Consider the following 19020-nt stretch of genomic DNA (forward strand, 5'->3'; position numbering starts at 1 on the left):
ATAGTATAATGCCTCAAGCATATGGACAAATATTGGAATATACAATGAAAAATGCTACTTGCTAATTTGAACATGTGAATAATGAATTGCATACCTGCCATGAATATTAGGAAAAAGGAGATATTTAGCAATCGCATTGATCAATGTAACTGAGCCCCAAGGCCTCGTCAAGGCATATCTCTATATTGGGGTCCCTAGCTCTGTGACCCTAACTGTGTGTCATCTCATTGCAATTAAAAACTGCTATGGGTGGAGAGGGGTAACTAAGGACTTTCTTATATAGGAGATGGAAAAAACATGGCCGAAAGGGGCGGAGCTGTGTTCACATTCAGAAAATTTTTTTCTGAATGTGAACACAGCTCCGCCCCTTTCGGCCATGTTTTTTCCATCTCCTATATAAGAAAGTCCTTAGTTACCCCTCTCCACCCATAGCAGTTTTTAATTGCAATGAGATGACACACAGTTAGGGTCACAGAGCTAGGGACCCCAATATAGAGATATGCCTTGACGAGGCCTTGGGGCTCAGTTACATTGATCAATGCGATTGCTAAATATCTCCTTTTTCCTAATATTCATGGCAGGTATGCAATTCATTATTCACATGTTCAAATTAGCAAGTAGCATTTTTCATTGTATATTCCAATATTTGTCCATATGCTTGAGGCATTATACTATTATCTAAGTTTGATGTGCAGCCTTATCCGTATATAGTATGTAATTTTTGGCTTGCACTCATAATATATATATTAGTGCTCACTTCAGTTATCCTATTCAGTGCTGGGACAGCTGTGCTGGGGCTTGGACAGCTGTGCTGGGGCTTGGACAGCTGTGCTGGGCTTGGACAGCTGTGCTGGGGCTTGGACAGCTTTGCTGGGGCAGCTGTGCTGGGGCTTGGACAGCTGTGCTGGGGCAGCTGTACTGGGGCTTGGACAGCTGTGCTGGGGCTTGGACAGCTTTGCTGGGGCAGCTGTGCTGGGGCTTAGACAGCTGTGCTGGGGCTTGGACAGCTGTGCCTGCTGTGCTGGGGCTTGGACAGCTGTGCTGTGGATTGGACAGCTGTGCTGGGGCTTGGGCAGCTGTGCTGGGGCTTGGACAGCTGTGCTGGGGCTTGGACAGCTGTGCTGGGGCTTGGACAGCTGTGCTGGGGCAGCTGTACTGGAGCTTGGACAGCTGTGCTGGGGCTTGGACAGCTGTGCCTGCTGTGCTGGGGATTGGACAGCTGTGCTGGGGATTGGACAGCTGTGCTGGGGCAGCTGTGCTGGGGCTTGGACAGCTGTGCTGGGGCTTGGACAGCTGTGCTGGGGCTTGGACAGCTGTGCTGGGGCAGCTGTGCTGGGGCTTGGACAGCTGTGCCTGCTGTGCTGGGGCTTGGACAGCTGTGCCTGCTGTGCTGGGGCTTGGACAGCTGTGCTGGGGCTTGGACAGTTGTGCCTGCTGTGCTGGGGCTTGGACAGCTGTGCTGTGGATTGGACAGCTGTGCTGGGGCTTGGGCAGCTGTGCTGGGGCTTGGACAGCTGTGCTGGGGCTTGGACAGCTGTGCTGGGGCTTGGACAGCTGTGCTGGGGCAGCTGTACTGGAGCTTGGACAGCTGTGCTGGGGCTTGGACAGCTGTGCCTGCTGTGCTGGGGATTGGACAGCTGTGCTGGGGATTGGACAGCTGTGCTGGGGCAGCTGTGCTGGGGCTTGGACAGCTGTGCTGGGGCTTGGACAGCTGTGCTGGGGCTTGGACAGCTGTGCTGGGGCAGCTGTGCTGGGGCTTGGACAGCTGTGCCTGCTGTGCTGGGGCTTGGACAGCTGTGCCTGCTGTGCTGGGGCTTGGACAGCTGTGCTGTGGCAGCTGTGCTGGGGATTGGACAGCTGTGCTGGGGCTTGGACAGCTGTGCTGGGGCTTGGACAGCTGTGCTGTGGCAGCTGTGCTGGGGCTTGGACAGCTGTGCTGTGGCAGCTGTGCTGGGAGAGCTGTGCTGGGGCAGTGAGGGATTCAAAGAAATGGCGCCCGGAGTTAGACATGTGCATATTAAGCTCTCTTAACGGCAAACCGAGATCTCATCTGCGCAGGCGTCACTTCCTTGCGCCATTTTCCTCAAGTCTGTTGCTGGGAGATCAATAAGTTGGAGGCGGCGTGTGCACAGAAGAGATCTTGAGCCGAGCGCTCCATCTGCGCATGCTCCGACTCCAGACGCCATCATTTGAAGTTCTCAGCGCCAGCCCAGCCAACGGAGACCTCGCACAGCTGCCGCAGCACCAGCCCCCGGACCAGCCAAGCCGCCGCAGCATCCTCCCAGCCTCCTGCGACCCCTGTCCATCACCCTTAGTAAGCTCCATTCAGATTATAAGACGAACCCCCCACTTTCCTCCCAAATTTTTGGGAGGAAAAGTGCATCTTATAATTCAAAAAATACGGTAAATTTCATTTTTCCGTTTGCATTTTGTCTTCCCCATTTCTCAGAGCTATAACTCTTATTCTTCCATCCACAGACATAGGACGGCTTGTTTCTTGCAGGGAGAGTTGCATTTTGAAGGACACCATTCATTTCACCATATAATTTCCTGAAAAAGGGAAAAAAAAATCCCAGTCTGGTGAAATGGAGACAAAAAATGCAATTTCAATATTGTTTTGTTTTTTATAGGATTTTATTGAAGTTAATATAAGTTTACATCATAGAATAAAAGACCAAACAGCATTTCTCATTAATACGGTCTGGTAAAGATATCCTTGCCCTCAACATACCATGAGTGTAATATCTTAGCCAAAAGCATAAGACGACCATGTCAGGCGTCAAATATCACATACCACAATCATTATTATTATTTATTATTATAGCGCCATTTATTCCGTGGCGTTTTACAAGTGAAAGAGGGTATACGTACAACAATCATTAACCGTACATAACAGACTGGTATAAGAGGAGAGCGGACCCTGCCCGCGAGGGCTCACAGTCTACAGGAGGAGAGAGGACCCTGCCCGCGAGGGCTCACAAACTACAGGAGGAGAGAGGACCCTGCCCGCGAGGTCTCACAAACTACAGGAGGAGAGAGGACCCTGCCCGCGAGGGCTCACAAACTACAGGAGGAGAGAGAGCGAGAACCCTGCCCGCGAGGGCTCACAGTCTACAGAAGGAGAGAGGACCCTGCCCGCGAGGGCTCACAGTCTACAGGAGAGAGCGAGAACCCTGCCCGCGAGGGCTCACAGTCTACAGGAGGAGAGAGGACCCTGCCCGTGAGGGCTCGCAATCTACAGAAGGAGAGAGAGGACCCTGCCCGCGAGGGCTCACAGTCTACAGGAGGAGAGAGAGGACCCTGCCCGCGAGGGCTCACAGTCTACAGGAGAGAGCGAGAACCCTGCCCGCGAGGGCTCACAGTCTACAGGAGGAGAGAGGACCCTGCCCGTGAGGGCTCACAGTCTACAGGGGATGGGTGATGGTACAATAGGTGAGGACAGAGCCGGTTGCACAGTGGTGTACTGGACTGAGGGCTATTGTAGGTTGTAGGCTTGTTGGAAGAGATGGGTCTTGAGGTTCCTCTTGAAGCTTTCCACGGTAGGGGAGAGTCTGATATGTTGTGGCAGAGCGTTCCAGAGTATGGGGGAGGCGCGGGAGAAATCTTGTATGCGATTGTGGGAAGAGGAGATGAGAGAGGAGAAGAGAAGGAGATCTTGTGAGGATCTGAGGTTGTGTGCAGGTACGTACCGAGAGACTAGGTCACAGATGTAGGGAGGAGACAGGTTGTGGATGGCTTTGTAAGTCATGGTTAATGTTTTGAGAAATGCCCCATCGCCTGAGGACTAACGTGAGTTGAAGGAGAATCAAACCAAGGCTTCCATACATTATCAAATTTTTGAGGAGGACAAGGTCTACTTTCATACATCACCCTCTCATAGGAAGCAGCAGTATTTACCATATGGACCCACTGCAAACTCTTCAGTGTAGTCTATCGATTCACCTCCGGGCAATGGCCTTACAAGACAAAACCAATGTTTCCCTGAAAAGAGTGCAAGGGTAGCGAGGCCAGGTCTCATCAAGGGTTCCTAATACACACGCCTTAGGGGAAAGTGGTACAGGGGGTTGTATGACCTCGATGAGGATACTATAGGACGGCACCACCACATAATGTGTATAAAATCTGCCGCCTCCTCCTTCCACCTATGGCAATCTGCAGTAGTAGATCTACCCATTTTTAATAATCTTCTGTATCAGGTAGATGGACTATATACATTTGGCTTAGCTTGTTATCAATTGCCAGTGAAACATTGTGGGGAGGTCAAGGTCTCGCTGCAATCCTCTTATCGGGAGGGACTTAAGCTGGGGTCACACATAACGACGACGACAACGACGTCGCTGCAACGTCACCATATTCTGTGACGTAGCAGCGACCATAGATGATCGTTAGTAAGCTGTCAAACATGGTATAAAAAGCAGCGACGGAGCAGCGATCATAGCGACGTCGACGGTCGTTGTGTGGTTTCAGACGTAGCGTAGCGTCCCTGCTGCGGTGTCAAACAAAAGGATTATCAGCTTATCAGCATGGCGCAGCGGGATAGCAGCGTTCAAAAAATGACCTGGAGCATTTAGGAGCGAGCAGCGATTTCGCAGCAGGGGTCTGATCGTTGTTATGTGTCACACATAGCGACGTCGCTGTTGAGGTCGCTGCAACGTCACAGAATATGGTGACGTTGCAGCGACGTCGTTGTCGTCGTCGTTATGTGTGACACCAGCTTTACAGTCTTCAATTTGATGTCAACCAACAATGGCGATGAGGAGCTCCTACTGGTTAATAACTGGGGGTATAAAAAGAAGATCAACCGGTTGGGTCCCTGGCTCCTGAGACTCCCAATCAAGGTGTATGAGGATAGGAGAAAATTACTAATGTCTGGAAATTGAGTATTCAGGACATAAATACGTAAGGGAAGTGTCTATTGAGATTTATCAAAGGAAACAGAACATCCTAGATTATACAGTAGCATGCAAAAGTTTGGGCACCCCTGCACAGAATAATTGTTCTTGTGAACAGTTAAGGAAATTAAGATGAAATGATCTATAAACGGCATAAAGTTACAGATGACACATTTCCTTTGTATTTTAGGTAAAAAAAAAAAAAAAAAAAATAGATTTAATTTTCATCTTTTACATTTTAAAATTTACAAAAAATGAAAATGGACTGATGCAAAACGTTTGGGCACCCTGCATGGTTAGTTCCTAGTAGGAAGCCCTTTGGCAAGTATCACAGTTTAGAAACACTTTTTGCAGCAGCCAAGGAGTTTGAGGGATTTTCATCCATTTTTCCTTGGAGAAGTCTTTCAAGTCTTCCAGTCCTGCGAGATTCCCGGCTCGTCTTCCAGTCCTGCGAGATTCCCGGCTCGTCTTCCAGTCCTGCGAGATTCCCGGCTCGTCTTCCAGTCCTGCGAGATTCCCGGCTCGTCTTCCAGTCCTGCGAGATTCCCGGCTCGCCTTCCAGTCCTGCGAGATTCCCGGCTCGTCTTCCAGTCCTGCGAGATTCCCGGCTCGTCTTCCAGTCCTGCGAGATTCCCGGCTCGTCTTCCAGTCCTGCGAGATTCCCGGCTCGTCTTCCAGTCCTGCGAGATTCCCGGCTCGTCTTCCAGTCCTGCGAGATTCCCGGCTCGTCTTCCAGTCCTGCGAGATTCCCGGCTAGTCTTCCAGTCCTGCGAGATTCCCGGCTCGTCTTCCAGTCCTGCGAGATTCCCGGCTCGTCTTCCAGTCCTGTGAGATTCCCGGCTCGTCTTCCAGTCCATTTTAGCCACAGATTTTCAATGATGTTCACATCGGGAACTATGTGGCTATTGTAAAACCTTCAGTTTGTGCCTTTTGAGGTCGTCTTTTGTGGATTTTTATGTCTGTTTAGGATCATTATCCATTTGTAGAAGCCGCCCTCTTTTCTCCTCCTTTCAAGTTCAGCTTTTTTACAGATGGTGTTATGTTTGCATCAAGAATTTGTTGAAATTTCATTGAATCCATTTTTACCCTCTACCTGTGAAATGTTCCCCGTGCCATTGACTGCATCACAACCCTAAAGCATGATCGATCCACCCCCATGCTTAATTGTGGGCGATATATTATTTTCCTGTAATCCTGTGCCCTTTTTCTCCACATATACCTTTGATCACTGTGGCCAAAGAGGTCCACAGGACTGGTTTCCAAAATGCATCAGGCTTGTTTAGATGTTCTTTTGCATACTACTTACACTGAACTTCATGGTGAGGACACAGGAGAGGTTTTCTTCTGATGACTCCTCCATGAAGGCCATATTTGTGCAGGTATCTCTGAACAATTGAACAATGTACCACAACTCCAGAGTCTGCTAAATCTTCCTGAAGGTCTTTTGCAGTCAGGCAGGGGGTTATGATTTCCCTCTCTAGAAATCCTACGAGCAGCTGTCACAGAAATTTTGATTGGTCTTCCAGACCTTATCTTGACCTCCACTGTTCCTGTTCACTGTCATTTCTTACTTACATTTCAACGTGCGGAAAAGACAACTTGAAAACACTTTGCTATCTTCTTATAGCCTTCTCCTGCTTTGTAGACCTCCACCTTTTTAATTTTCAGAGTGCTAGGCAGCTACTTAGAAGAACCCATGGCTGCTGTTTTTTGGCACAAGATTAGAGGAGGCTAGGTTTTTATAAAGCTGAAAAATGTGCATCACCTGGCCTTTCCTAATGATGAGGTTAAAAAGCCATAACCCTAACACAGTCAAAAGTTACCTGAGCACATAAATCTCCAAGGGTGCCAAAACCTTTGTATTGGTCCATTTCTCCTTTTGTAATTTTTAAAATGTAAAAGCTGAAAAAAATGTTTTTGCCTAAAATACAGAAGGAAATGTGTCATCTTTAAGTTTATGCCTTTTAGAGATAATTTAATTTTCCCCTTGCTTAACTAGTCACAATAACAGTAACTTGACCAGGAGTGGCCAAACTTTTACATGCCATTGTATACCTGTGCCAGATTCTTGACCCCTAAGTTCAACCAAAATTGAACATCTTGGGAATGTAGCAATTCCTGAAGAGCACTGCTAGGTCATAAGAGGGACTCCGCTACTGTGTCTTTGAATTGAGACCGGCTGTTCTTACGGTATTCCTTACATTGTAAAAAAACTACCCGGCAGCGTGACTCCAGGTAAGTATGATTAAGATGATACCAAAGTTGCAAACTTTTTTTAATTTACTGCATTTTGTTTAACTAGAAGACTTATTTTTTAGCCAGAGATATAGCTTACTAAAAAGTGTGCATGACATTGAGATAACTATGCAGCGGCACAATTCTCTATCCTCTTTTCCAACCCTGATCTATCTGATTGGTGCAGTGCAGGAGAGGAAGGTAACAGGACCTGTACAGACGGCACAGGGCAGGAGAGGAAGGTAACAGGACCTGTACAGACGGCACAGGGCAGGAGAGGAAGGTAACAGGACCTGTACAGACGGCACAGGGCAGGAGAGGAAGGTAACAGGACCTGTACAGACGGGGCAGGGCAGGAGAGGAAGGTAACAGGACCTGTACAGACGGCACAGGGCAGGAGAGGAAGGTAACAGGACCTGTACAGACGGCACAGGGCAGGAGAGGAAGGTAACAGGACCTGTACAGACGGGGCAGGGCAGGAGAGGAAGGTAACAGGACCTGTACAGACTGAGCAGGGCAGGAGAGGAAGGTAACAGGACCTGTACAGACTGAGCAGGGCAGGAGAGGAAGGTAACAGGACCTGTACAGACGGCACAGGGCAGGAGAGGAAGGTAACAGGACCTGTACAGACGGGGCAGGAGAGGAAGGTAACAGGACCTGTACAGACGGGGCAGGAGAGGAAGGTAACAGGACCTGTACAGACGGGGCAGGAGAGGAAGGTAACAGGACCTGTACAGACGGCACAGGGCAGGAGAGGAAGGTAACAGGACCTGCACAGACGGCACAGGGCAGGAGAGGAAGGTAACAGGACCTGCACAGACGGCACAGGGCAGGAGAGGAAGGTAACAGGACCTGTACAGACGGCACAGGGCAGGAGAGGAAGGTAACAGGACCTGCACAGACGGCACAGGGCAGGAGAGGAAGGTAACAGGACCTGCACAGACGGAGCAGGAGAGGAAGGTAACAGGACCTGTACAGACGGGGCAGGAGAGGAAGGTAACAGGACCTGTACAGACGGGGCAGGAGAGGAAGGTAATAGGACCTGTACAGACGGCACAGGGCAGGAGAGGAAGGTAACAGGACCTGTACAGACGGCACAGGGCAGGAGAGGAAGGTAACAGGACCTGTACAGACGGGGCAGGAGAGGAAGGTAACAGGACCTGTACAGACGGGGCAGGAGAGGAAGGTAATAGGACCTGTACAGACGGCACAGGGCAGGAGAGGAAGGTAACAGGACCTGTACAGACGGCACAGGGCAGGAGAGGAAGGTAACAGGACCTGTACAGACGGCACAGGGCAGGAGAGGAAGGTAACAGGACCTGTACAGACGGCACAGGGCAGGAGAGGAAGGTAACAGGACCTGTACAGACGGGGCAGGGCAGGAGAGGAAGGTAACAGGACCTGTACAGACGGCACAGGGCAGGAGAGGAAGGTAACAGGACCTGTACAGACGGCACAGGGCAGGAGAGGAAGGTAACAGGACCTGTACAGACGGGGCAGGGCAGGAGAGGAAGGTAACAGGACCTGTACAGACTGAGCAGGGCAGGAGAGGAAGGTAACAGGACCTGTACAGACTGAGCAGGGCAGGAGAGGAAGGTAACAGGACCTGTACAGACGGCACAGGGCAGGAGAGGAAGGTAACAGGACCTGTACAGACGGCACAGGGCAGGAGAGGAAGGTAACAGGACCTGTACAGACGGGGCAGGAGAGGAAGGTAACAGGACCTGTACAGACGGGGCAGGAGAGGAAGGTAACAGGACCTGTACAGACGGGGCAGGAGAGGAAGGTAACAGGACCTGTACAGACGGCACAGGGCAGGAGAGGAAGGTAACAGGACCTGCACAGACGGCACAGGGCAGGAGAGGAAGGTAACAGGACCTGCACAGACGGCACAGGGCAGGAGAGGAAGGTAACAGGACCTGTACAGACGGCACAGGGCAGGAGAGGAAGGTAACAGGACCTGCACAGACGGCACAGGGCAGGAGAGGAAGGTAACAGGACCTGCACAGACGGAGCAGGAGAGGAAGGTAACAGGACCTGTACAGACGGGGCAGGAGAGGAAGGTAACAGGACCTGTACAGACGGGGCAGGAGAGGAAGGTAATAGGACCTGTACAGACGGCACAGGGCAGGAGAGGAAGGTAACAGGACCTGTACAGACGGCACAGGGCAGGAGAGGAAGGTAACAGGACCTGTACAGACGGGGCAGGAGAGGAAGGTAACAGGACCTGTACAGACGGGGCAGGAGAGGAAGGTAATAGGACCTGTACAGACGGCACAGGGCAGGAGAGGAAGGTAACAGGACCTGTACAGACGGCACAGGGCAGGAGAGGAAGGTAACAGGACCTGTACAGACGGCACAGGGCAGGAGAGGAAGGTAACAGGACCTGCACAGACGGGGCAGGGCAGGAGAGGAAGGTAACAGGACCTGTACAGACTGAGCAGGGCAGGAGAGGAAGGTAACAGGACCTGTACAGACTGAGCAGGGCAGGAGAGGAAGGTAACAGGACCTGTACAGACTGAGCAGGGCAGGAGAGGAAGGTAACAGGACCTGTACAGACGGCACAGGGCAGGAGAGGAAGGTAACAGGACCTGCACAGACGGCACAGGGCAGGAGAGGAAGGTAACAGGACCTGTACAGACGGGGCAGGAGAGGAAGGTAACAGGACCTGTACAGACGGAGCAGGGCAGGAGAGGAAGGTAACAGGACCTGTACAGACGGAGCAGGGCAGGAGAGGAAGGTAACAGGACCTGTACAGACGGAGCAGGGCAGGAGAGGAAGGTAACAGGACCTGTACAGACTGAGCAGGGCATGAGAGGAAGGTAACAGGACCTGCACAGACGGAGCAGGGCATGAGAGGAAGGTAACAGGACCTGCACAGACGGAGCAGGGCATGAGAGGAAGGCAACAGGACCTGCACAGACGGAGCAGGGCAGGAGAGGAAAGTAATAGGACCTGTACAGAAGTAGCAGGGCAGGAGAGGAAGGTAACAGGACCTGCACAGAAGGAACAGGGCAGGAGAGGAAGGTAACAGGACCTGTACAGAAGTAGCAGGGCAGGAGAGGAAGGTAACAGGACCTGCACAGAAGGAACAGGGCAGGAGAGGAAAGTAATAGGACCTGAACAGAAGGAGCAGGGCAGGAGAGGAAGGTAACAGGACCTGCACAGAAGGAGCAGGGCAGGAGAGGAAGGTAACAGGACCTGCACAGACGGAGCAGGGCAGGAGAAGAAGGTAACAGGACCTGCACAGACGGAGCAGGGCAGGAGAGGAAGGTAACAGGACCTGTACAGACTGAGCAGGGCAGGAGAGGAAGGTAACAGGACCTGCACAGACTGAGCAGGGCAGGAGAGGAAGGTAACAGGACCTGTACAGACGGAGCAGGGCAGGAGAGGAAGGTAACAGGACCTGTACAGAAGTAGCAGGGCAGGAGAGGAAGGTAACAGGACCTGCACAGAAGGAACAGGGCAGGAGAGGAAAGTAATAGGACCTGAACAGAAGGAGCAGGGCAGGAGAGGAAGGTAACAGGACCTGCACAGAAGGAGCAGGGCAGGAGAGGAAGGTAACAGGACCTGCACAGACGGAGCAGGGCAGGAGAGGAAGGTAACAGGACCTGCACAGACGGAGCAGGGCAGGAGAGGAAGGTAACAGGACCTGTACAGACTGAGCAGGGCAGGAGAGGAAGGTAACAGGACCTGCACAGACTGAGCAGGGCAGGAGAGGAAGGTAACAGGACCTGCACAGACGGAGCAGGGCAGGAGAGGACAGTAACAGGACATGTACAAATACTTCCAATCTTTAATAACGTTCAGATTGCAAATATTTCTCCACAATAACATTCTTGTGCACAGATATACAAGCATAGAAGGGATGACATGTATATACCTTTTGTTTTCCTGTCCCTTTTGTTTAAGTGAAGTATCTCCGCCATTAAGAATCTGTTCTAGGTTCTTCGGTTCCACTGAACCATTGGGCTCAGATCCTGAAAGTCCGAGCAGAGAGCGTACCCTTTGTGACCGAACGTCTAGTATTGTATCTGTATAGCCGACCTCTTGAAGATACCTGCACAAGATGGGTCAGTTGTTAAACATCAAGCGCCATCTAATCTCAGACAGATCACCTTCACAAGTACTATTTAATTACCATCTCAAACCATTTTATGTTTGTGGCTCCAATGCAGAATTATGTGTCGCCATAGTTACCGACAAACAACCCCTGTGCAGCCTGATGCTGCGGTCATAGCCCCCTTTATTTGTCCCCTAGATCTTCATGAGCAGGACGCCTGACAGTGGAATCAGCCTACATGGGAGTCTGCTGTCTTACCATGGAGATGCATAGGTCTGCAGAAGTGCTTTATACACAAAACACTAGGAAAATCTAAATAAATTTTAATAGTATATTTACTTTTAATTTGAATAAAGTAAAGCAATAAAAATAAATTTGGCGTGGACACAGGCTTTAAAGTGTAAGTACACTGGATACCTCTTCCCCAGCAGTAGACCTCTCTGCGGCCAGATGGCTGCACAGGGTCTGCATTGTAACTCTATGCTTTAGACGTCGCTGCAAACCTGATGCTCTAAAGGCAAAACTGGACTTTAAATGACAAGCGCAATCTCATAATGTGTTGCAGGATGCACATATGGCAGCCCGGAGCCTCAGATCTGCCTCCCAACCCATCAAAAACAGTATTATGAGACTGTAACCAAATCTGCCATATGCCTTTACTTATTTACTTACTGTCTCAGCAGCTGCCGGCCTTGTTTCCAGGTCAGCTGACTATTCGGAAGCCCTGGGGGAATCTCCGATTCTTTGGTTTCTTCTGAAAGGCAACAGTAAATAACGATTGATGTCAACAGCAAGATGTCACTTCTAATACCCTATAGAGCCAAGCCGCAGGTCACGGGCTTAAAGGGCATGTCCACAAATGACCATCCTTGTTAGAAGGGTCCCCTATCAATAATGTGATCACAGGATGTCACACTGAAATCAGCAGAAGTGCTCAATTTTCCAGCAGCGCCCCCCATAGGCAGGATGAAGTATTACAGCTTCCACCACAACAATGCTGTCCATGTAGTGCCTGTGTCTCCAGTGTGACATCCTCTCTGCTTTACTTAATAGAGGAGGGTGTTATATGAGCATCACTCTCAATTTGGTAATTTTTCACATCCTAATTGAAAACCCGTTTGTGAAATCAGATGCCCCTTTATACTATCCCTATAAAATACACTATCCAATGCACATTGCAAAGAGCCATTGGTTAAAGGGATTCTGTCACCAGATTTATCTGAGAGCAGGAAAATGTATGGGCAGAGACCCTGATTCCAGCTATGTGTCACTTACTGGGCTGTTTGCTGTAGATTTAAAAACAAAAAGTGTGTTTTATCAGCAGAAGATTATCATTAAAGGACTAGTCTCGTGCCATGTAGTCCTCCATATTCATGAGCTTAATGTAACTCCACCTACATCACAGATTGGCAGATTTTTATGCACACTGTGTATAATCAGTGGTGTGGGCGGGGTTACACAGAGCTCAGCATTCAGAGTACACTGTGTATAATCAGTGGTGTGGGCGGGGTTATACAGAGCTCAGCAGAGTACACTGTGTATAATCAGTGCTGTGGACGGGGTTACACAGAGCTCAGCATTCAGAGCACACTGTATAATCAGTGGTGTGGGCGGGGTTATACAGAGCTCAGCATTCAGAGTACACAGTGTATAATAGTGGTGTGGGTGGGGTTATACAGAGCTGAGCATTCAGAGTACTGGTAGATCAACAGCAGATAAAACAGGGATTATATCAAAAACAGCAAAAAGCAGCTCAGTAAGTGATACATCACTGGAATCAGGATCTCTACCTCTACATGATGCTGCTCTCAGATGGGGGAGCAAAAACCTGGTGACAGATTCCCTCTCAGTTTGCAGCATTACTTGATACAGATGGAATTCTGATTCGGCTAAACTTAGGCAGGTCCCACCTACTCACCTCTACTATTTCCCAAAAATAAAGCTAAACATGAATGCTTTATATTACTGGCCAGCTGTACAAGTCATGACATATAAGACCTATACTAAAATAGTCAGCAACGCTCAGATCAAAGTAGCACATCCTTCATGAGTAGTGCATACTGAGCAATTTCAGGAATGTAAGGGATGGTCGGCATAATGTAGTGGGCCAGAGCATTCAATGTGACCAGCATAGGCCGGGTTCACACCACTTCTACTGCACACACAATAGGCAAACAGAGAATATTTTTCTGAGTTTTCTCACTGCCTATAGCATACGCATGAGCTCTGTATAACTGCTACATCTGCAGCAGAGAAAACAATGACAGCAAACAGCTCAGTAAGTGACACATCGCTGGAATCAGGATCTCTGTCTCTACATTATGCTGCTCTCAGATGGTGACGGATTCGCTTTAAAGGAAAAGCTATCAGAAAATGATCGGCTAAATTTTTTTTTGTCCCCTTTTTACGAACACAGTGTATATTCTAATAGTAGCAATAAATCCACCTTACAATATATTATAAAAAAAAAAAAAAAAAAAAAGAAGCCTTGTAATTGTCACATTAGCCACTAGGGTTTTCTAACCATGCCTCCCCCCCCCGGCTGCCCCCCTGGACCATGCCGCCCCCACCCCCCTGTACCATGCCGCCAGGGGTGGGGGGGGCGTCAGCCACTGATTGGCTGCAGCGCTCTGGTCAAACTTACATAAGCCCCAGGAGAGCTAGTGCTGGCTGGCACAGATACCAGAGGAAAGTTTTTATTTTATAATGATGTAGATACTGATTGAGAAGGGGTTGTCCTAGTAGACAACTCCTTTAATTTGGGAATGAACATTATAGACCGAAGAGAGGTCTGCACATAACAAGCAGATGAATTACTAATAAATTACTATTATGGCAACCGCTAAAGGATTAAAGCTCAAAGTAAAAAAAAATAACCAAAAACCTCATGGAAGTATAAAAACTCTTACCCGACTCGATGGCTGGCATCTTCATATCCCCTTGACTTAACTCTGTTCCATATTTTAATTTATGATATTTTGCCCTGTAACACAAATTCAATGTTCAGAATTTCATAAGAATGTCAAGAATTGTAAATAGGGATTGGTAAATTCACACACCAGTATATAACCGTGCAATACTGGCAAAAGGAACGAGGACACCAGGAAATGGTATTGATCGGGTCACAGGAATTAAGAGTGGACCTCACCGTTCCCCCAGTGGAAGGAGCGCTGGTGCGGGGACATCAGCAGCCCGTCACTGGACGTTTTTCTGCTGAAGCACTGTTCAAATCCCCCTGACCCCTGCAGCCAATCACAAGCCACAGCGGTTCCACTGCTGGTGGACCGGTGATGCCTCCTCTGCCTGAACCACTGCAGACCACAAAGTGGCCGTAATAGATGCAGGTGGGAGCAAGTAGGAAAGTATAAATTTGTGAAAACTAATGTTATTAAATCACAAGCTGGGCTCAATATAGGGGCACTAGGTGGGCATATTTTCAATTTTACAGAAAAAAAAAAATCATCACTGCAGCCGTAGATTAATTCACTGAAAGAGGCAATTTTTACATTGGGGTCACTTTTAGGGTTTCTTTGAATTTTAGGCACCTTAGGGGCCCTGTAAATGCAATACAGTGTGCAAATTTGCGTTCCAAAAATTAAAGTGTTCTTTACTGTCTGAGCTTTGCATGTGCCCAAACAGTAGTTTTTGGCCACATATAGGGGTTATTACGGTGTTTGGAAGAAAATGCAAAAAAAAAATAAACAAATAAATAAGAGGTCAATTTTTCTCCAGCTATCCTTTGTGTAAATTATAAATTTGTCGCCAAAGTAGTATTTGTAGGGTGGTCGGGAGGGGGGTTGGGATCTGAGGAGATTTCCTATCTGTAACTTTGTAGATTACCATAACCATATTGTATTGAGGGTTTACATGATTATTGATCATCTGTTATTGTTATTAAAAACTAATAAAAAGAATGTTAAAAAAAAGTATTTGTAAAAAAAAAATTAAATACCTTTGTTTCATATCTCAAAGTTATAAAGTTTTTAAACATGCTCAGTCCACGCCTATATTAATTCCTTGAGGGGTCTAGTTTCCAAATTGGGGGTCACTTGTGGGGGTTTCTGCTGTTTTCGCATGTTAGGGGCTCCGCAACATGCTACATGACAGTCACAATCTATTCCAGCCAAAATTACAGTCCAAAAATAAAAATGGTGCTCCTTCCCTCCTGAGCCCTGCCATGAGGCTTCTGACCACATGTAAAGTATCAGCGCAGTCAGAAAAAAATGGGAAACAATTGTTTTTCGTTCTATCCTTGTAAAAGTGAAAAAAAATTGAGGCTAAAGCAACAATTTAGAGGAGAAATTACATTTTTATCTCTTTCCATTTTGCACTAATTCCTGTGAAGAACCTGAAGGGTTAAAACATCCTTGCCGATCAACTGTTCTCTGTGCTATCAGTTCCAGAGCTGCTCCGTCTTCTGATAGTGTCGCCTCCAGGTACTACATATCCACCAGCCATACAAATCAATAGGAGGTTGATGTGCAGTGCTTGGCTGTAGCCACTATCAGAAGACAGGGCAGCTCCGGAACTGAGCATTTTCGGCTGCCTTCCACCGGGTCCGAGAACAGCTGATTGACAGGGGTGCCGGCCGATCAGACATTAATGACCTCTCCTAAGGACAGGCCATCAATGTAAGGCTGGTTCACACATAGCGACAGCGACGTCGCTGTTACGTCACCATTTTCTGTGACGTAACAGCGACCTTGTAAGTCGCTGTTATGATCGCTGCTTAGCTGTCAAACACAGCGACGCAGCAGTGATCATAACGACGCTACATGTGCAGAGAGCAGGGAGCCGCGCACACCGCTTTGCGCTGGCTCCCTGCACTCCTAGCTACAGTACACATCAGGTTAATTAACCCGATGTGTACTGCAGCTACATGTGCAGAGCAGGAGCCGGCACTGGCAGCGTGAGAGCGGCGGAGGCTGGTAACGAAGGTAAATATTGGGTAACCACCTTGGTTACCCGATGTTTACCCTGGTTATAGCTTACCACAGCTTCCAGATGCCGGCTCCTGCTCCCTACTCGCTTCATCTTGTCGCTCTCTCGCTGTCACACACAGCGATGTGTGCGTCACAGCGGGAGAGCAACAATAAAAAAACGAACCAGGGCTGTGTGTAACGAGCAGCGATCTCACAGCAGGGGCCAGATCGCTGCTCAGTGTCACACACAGCGAGATCAATAATGAGGTCACTGCTGCGTCACAAAAACCATGACTCAGCTGCGATCTCGCTGTGTGTAAAGCACCCCTAAGAGTAGTGGACAACCTCTTTAAGGTCACACTGGCTTGATCACTAAGGGGGTAGATAAGGGCCATAACTGACATTGATACACACCGGCACATACAAGGCTGCTTACCTTTCTTGTTTTAAAGCGTATTCTAACATTTTTATTCTTCTAACTAGATCCTTCTTCAAGTTTTCCTGACCTTTTCTTTCACCTTGTAGAAATGCTATCCGTGCCTGAAAAACAAATGGAAAAACGTTCAGTAAACATCAAGGTCTGGAAGTCACGTTTACATTTGTCCAGGCAATGGCTCACAAAGACAAGCCCGTAAAATTCATAGGTGGGCTGCAGACAATAAAGCAGTGCTTTCCAACCTGTGACCCTCCAGATATTGGAAAACTACCGCTCTGGAGACCCACAGGCTGGGAAACACTGTACTACAGAATATCTGGGGAAACAAAAAAGGTACATTTCTTCCAAAACCAGCGCAGTCCCGGGGAGTTCAGGGTATTTCTATTTTACAAAGGGGAATAAAGTATGTCAAGCACCACTCTAGTGGGTTTTATTTCTCCGCTGGAGTGGTATCATTAATGTAAAGTTCCATGCCCCTCCTAATATACCGTGTGCAGAATTATTAGGCAAGCTGTATTTTAGAGGATTTTTTTATTATTGATCAACAACTATGTTCTCAATCAACCCAAAAGACTCAAATATCAAAGCTTAATATTTTTGGAATTGAGTGTTTTTTTAGATTTGGCTATCTTAGGAGGATATCTGTTTGTGCAGGTAACTATTACTGTGCAGAATTATTAGGCAACTTAATAAAAACCAAATATATTCGCATCTCACTTGTTTATTTTCAACAGGTAAACCAATATAACTGCACAAAATTTAGAAATAAACATTTCTGACATGCAAAAACAAAACCCCAAAAAAGTTAATGACCAATATAGCCACCTTTCTTGATGATGACACTCAACAGCCTATCATCCATAGATTCTGTCATTGCTTGATCTGTTTACGATCAACATTGCGTGCAGCAGCCACCACAGCCTCCAGACACTGCTCCGAGAGGTGTACTGTTTTCCCTCCCTGTAGATCTTACATTTTATGAGGGACCACAGGTTCTCTATGGGGTTCAGATCAGGTGAACAAGGGGGCCATGTCATTATTTTTTCATCTTTTAGACCTTTATTGGACAGCCACGCTGTGGAGTAGTTGGATGCATGGAATGGAGCATTGTCCTGCATGAAAATCATGTTTTTCTTGAACAATACTGACGTCTTCCTGTACCACTGCTTGAAGAAGTTGTCTTCCAGAAACTTGCAGTAGGTCTGGGAGTTGAGCTTCACTCCATCCTCAACCCGAAAAGGTCCCACAAGTTCATCATTGATGATACCAGTCCATACCAGTAATCCTCCTCCACCTTGCTGGCGTCTGAGTCGGAGTGGAGCTCTCTGCCCTTTACTGATCCAGCCTCTGGCCCATCCATCTGGCCCATCAAGAGGCACTCTCATTTCATCAGTCCAGAAAACCTTTGAAAAATCAGTCTTAGGCTAAATTCACATGACCGTTCCGTTTTTGTGGGCCGCAGAAAAACGGTCCGTTTTTTTCACGGATGCATCCGTGTGGCATCCATGTGACATCCGTTCTGTATACGGTCCGTGTGTCATCCGTGTGCCTTCCTTTTTTTTTGCAGACCGCAAAAAACAGAAGCAGCAAGAAAGATAAATAAAGGAGTAGATATAGAGATGGATAGATAGCTATAGAGACAGAGGGATAAATGAATGAATAGAGGGATAGATAGACAGATAATGGATAGAGGGAAAGATGAATAGATAGATGGATAGATGAGAAAGATATAATGTCCCACCCCCCTGCATATTCTAAGTTGGCATCCTTTAGTGACTTTCATGTGGCACTAAAGGGTGCTTTGCCTTGTATTTAGCCAAAAAATAAATAATTATAAAAAAAAATGATGTGAGGTCCCCCCTATCTTTTGTAGCCAGCTAGGGTAAAGCAGACGGCTGCAGACCACAGCTGGCAGCTTCACCTTGGCTGGTAATCCAAAACAGAGGGCACCCCATGATGTCATTTTAAATTAAATAAATAATTTAAAACAAAAAACACGAGGTCCCCCCCAAATTGGATCACCAGCCAAGGTAAAGCAGACAGCTGTGGTCTGGTATTCTCAGACTAGGGAGGTCCACTGTTATTGGACAGCCTCAAAATAGCAAGCTGCAGCCACCCCAGAAGTGGCGCATCCATTAGACGTGCCAATCATGGCTCTTTGCCCCAACTCATCCCGTGCCCTGGTGCGGTGGCAAACGGGGTAATATATGGGGTTGATGCCAGATGTGTAATGTCACCTGGCATCAGGCCCTGGGGTTAGTGATATCACGCGTCTATCAGATACCCGACATCACCAGTCAGTAATAAAAAAAAAAAATTGACAACAAAAAAGTTTTTTTGAAAAAACATTCCACACATTCCCTCTTTCACCAATTTATTGAAAAGAACAATCAAATCCGGGTCCAGTGTAATCCAATAAGGAAGGGGGTCCCACGACGATCCATACCATAGTCACTGTCCCAGTTAAAGAAG

The 19020-nt window shown here is 48.0% G+C and overlaps 1 protein-coding gene across 8 annotated transcripts in view; it reads right to left on the bottom strand.

The window, feature by feature from the left end:
- Positions 1–19020, bottom strand: part of STRN3 (striatin 3) — a 110849-nt gene that overhangs the window by 82876 nt on the left and 8953 nt on the right. For all 8 annotated transcript variants that reach the window (XM_075330257.1, XM_075330254.1, XM_075330251.1 and 5 more), the window contains exons 2-5: positions 16549–16652; positions 14100–14173; positions 11863–11944; positions 11011–11187 (exon numbers count right to left, since the gene is read on the bottom strand). In XM_075330257.1, coding sequence (XP_075186372.1) covers positions 11011–11187; positions 11863–11944; positions 14100–14173; positions 16549–16652 — 437 coding nt within the window. The remainder of the gene's footprint in view (positions 1–11010; positions 11188–11862; positions 11945–14099; positions 14174–16548; positions 16653–19020) is intronic.

The sequence above is a fragment of the Anomaloglossus baeobatrachus genome, chromosome 12 (assembly GCF_048569485.1).
Source record: "Anomaloglossus baeobatrachus isolate aAnoBae1 chromosome 12, aAnoBae1.hap1, whole genome shotgun sequence".
NCBI lineage: Eukaryota > Metazoa > Chordata > Amphibia > Anura > Aromobatidae > Anomaloglossus > Anomaloglossus baeobatrachus.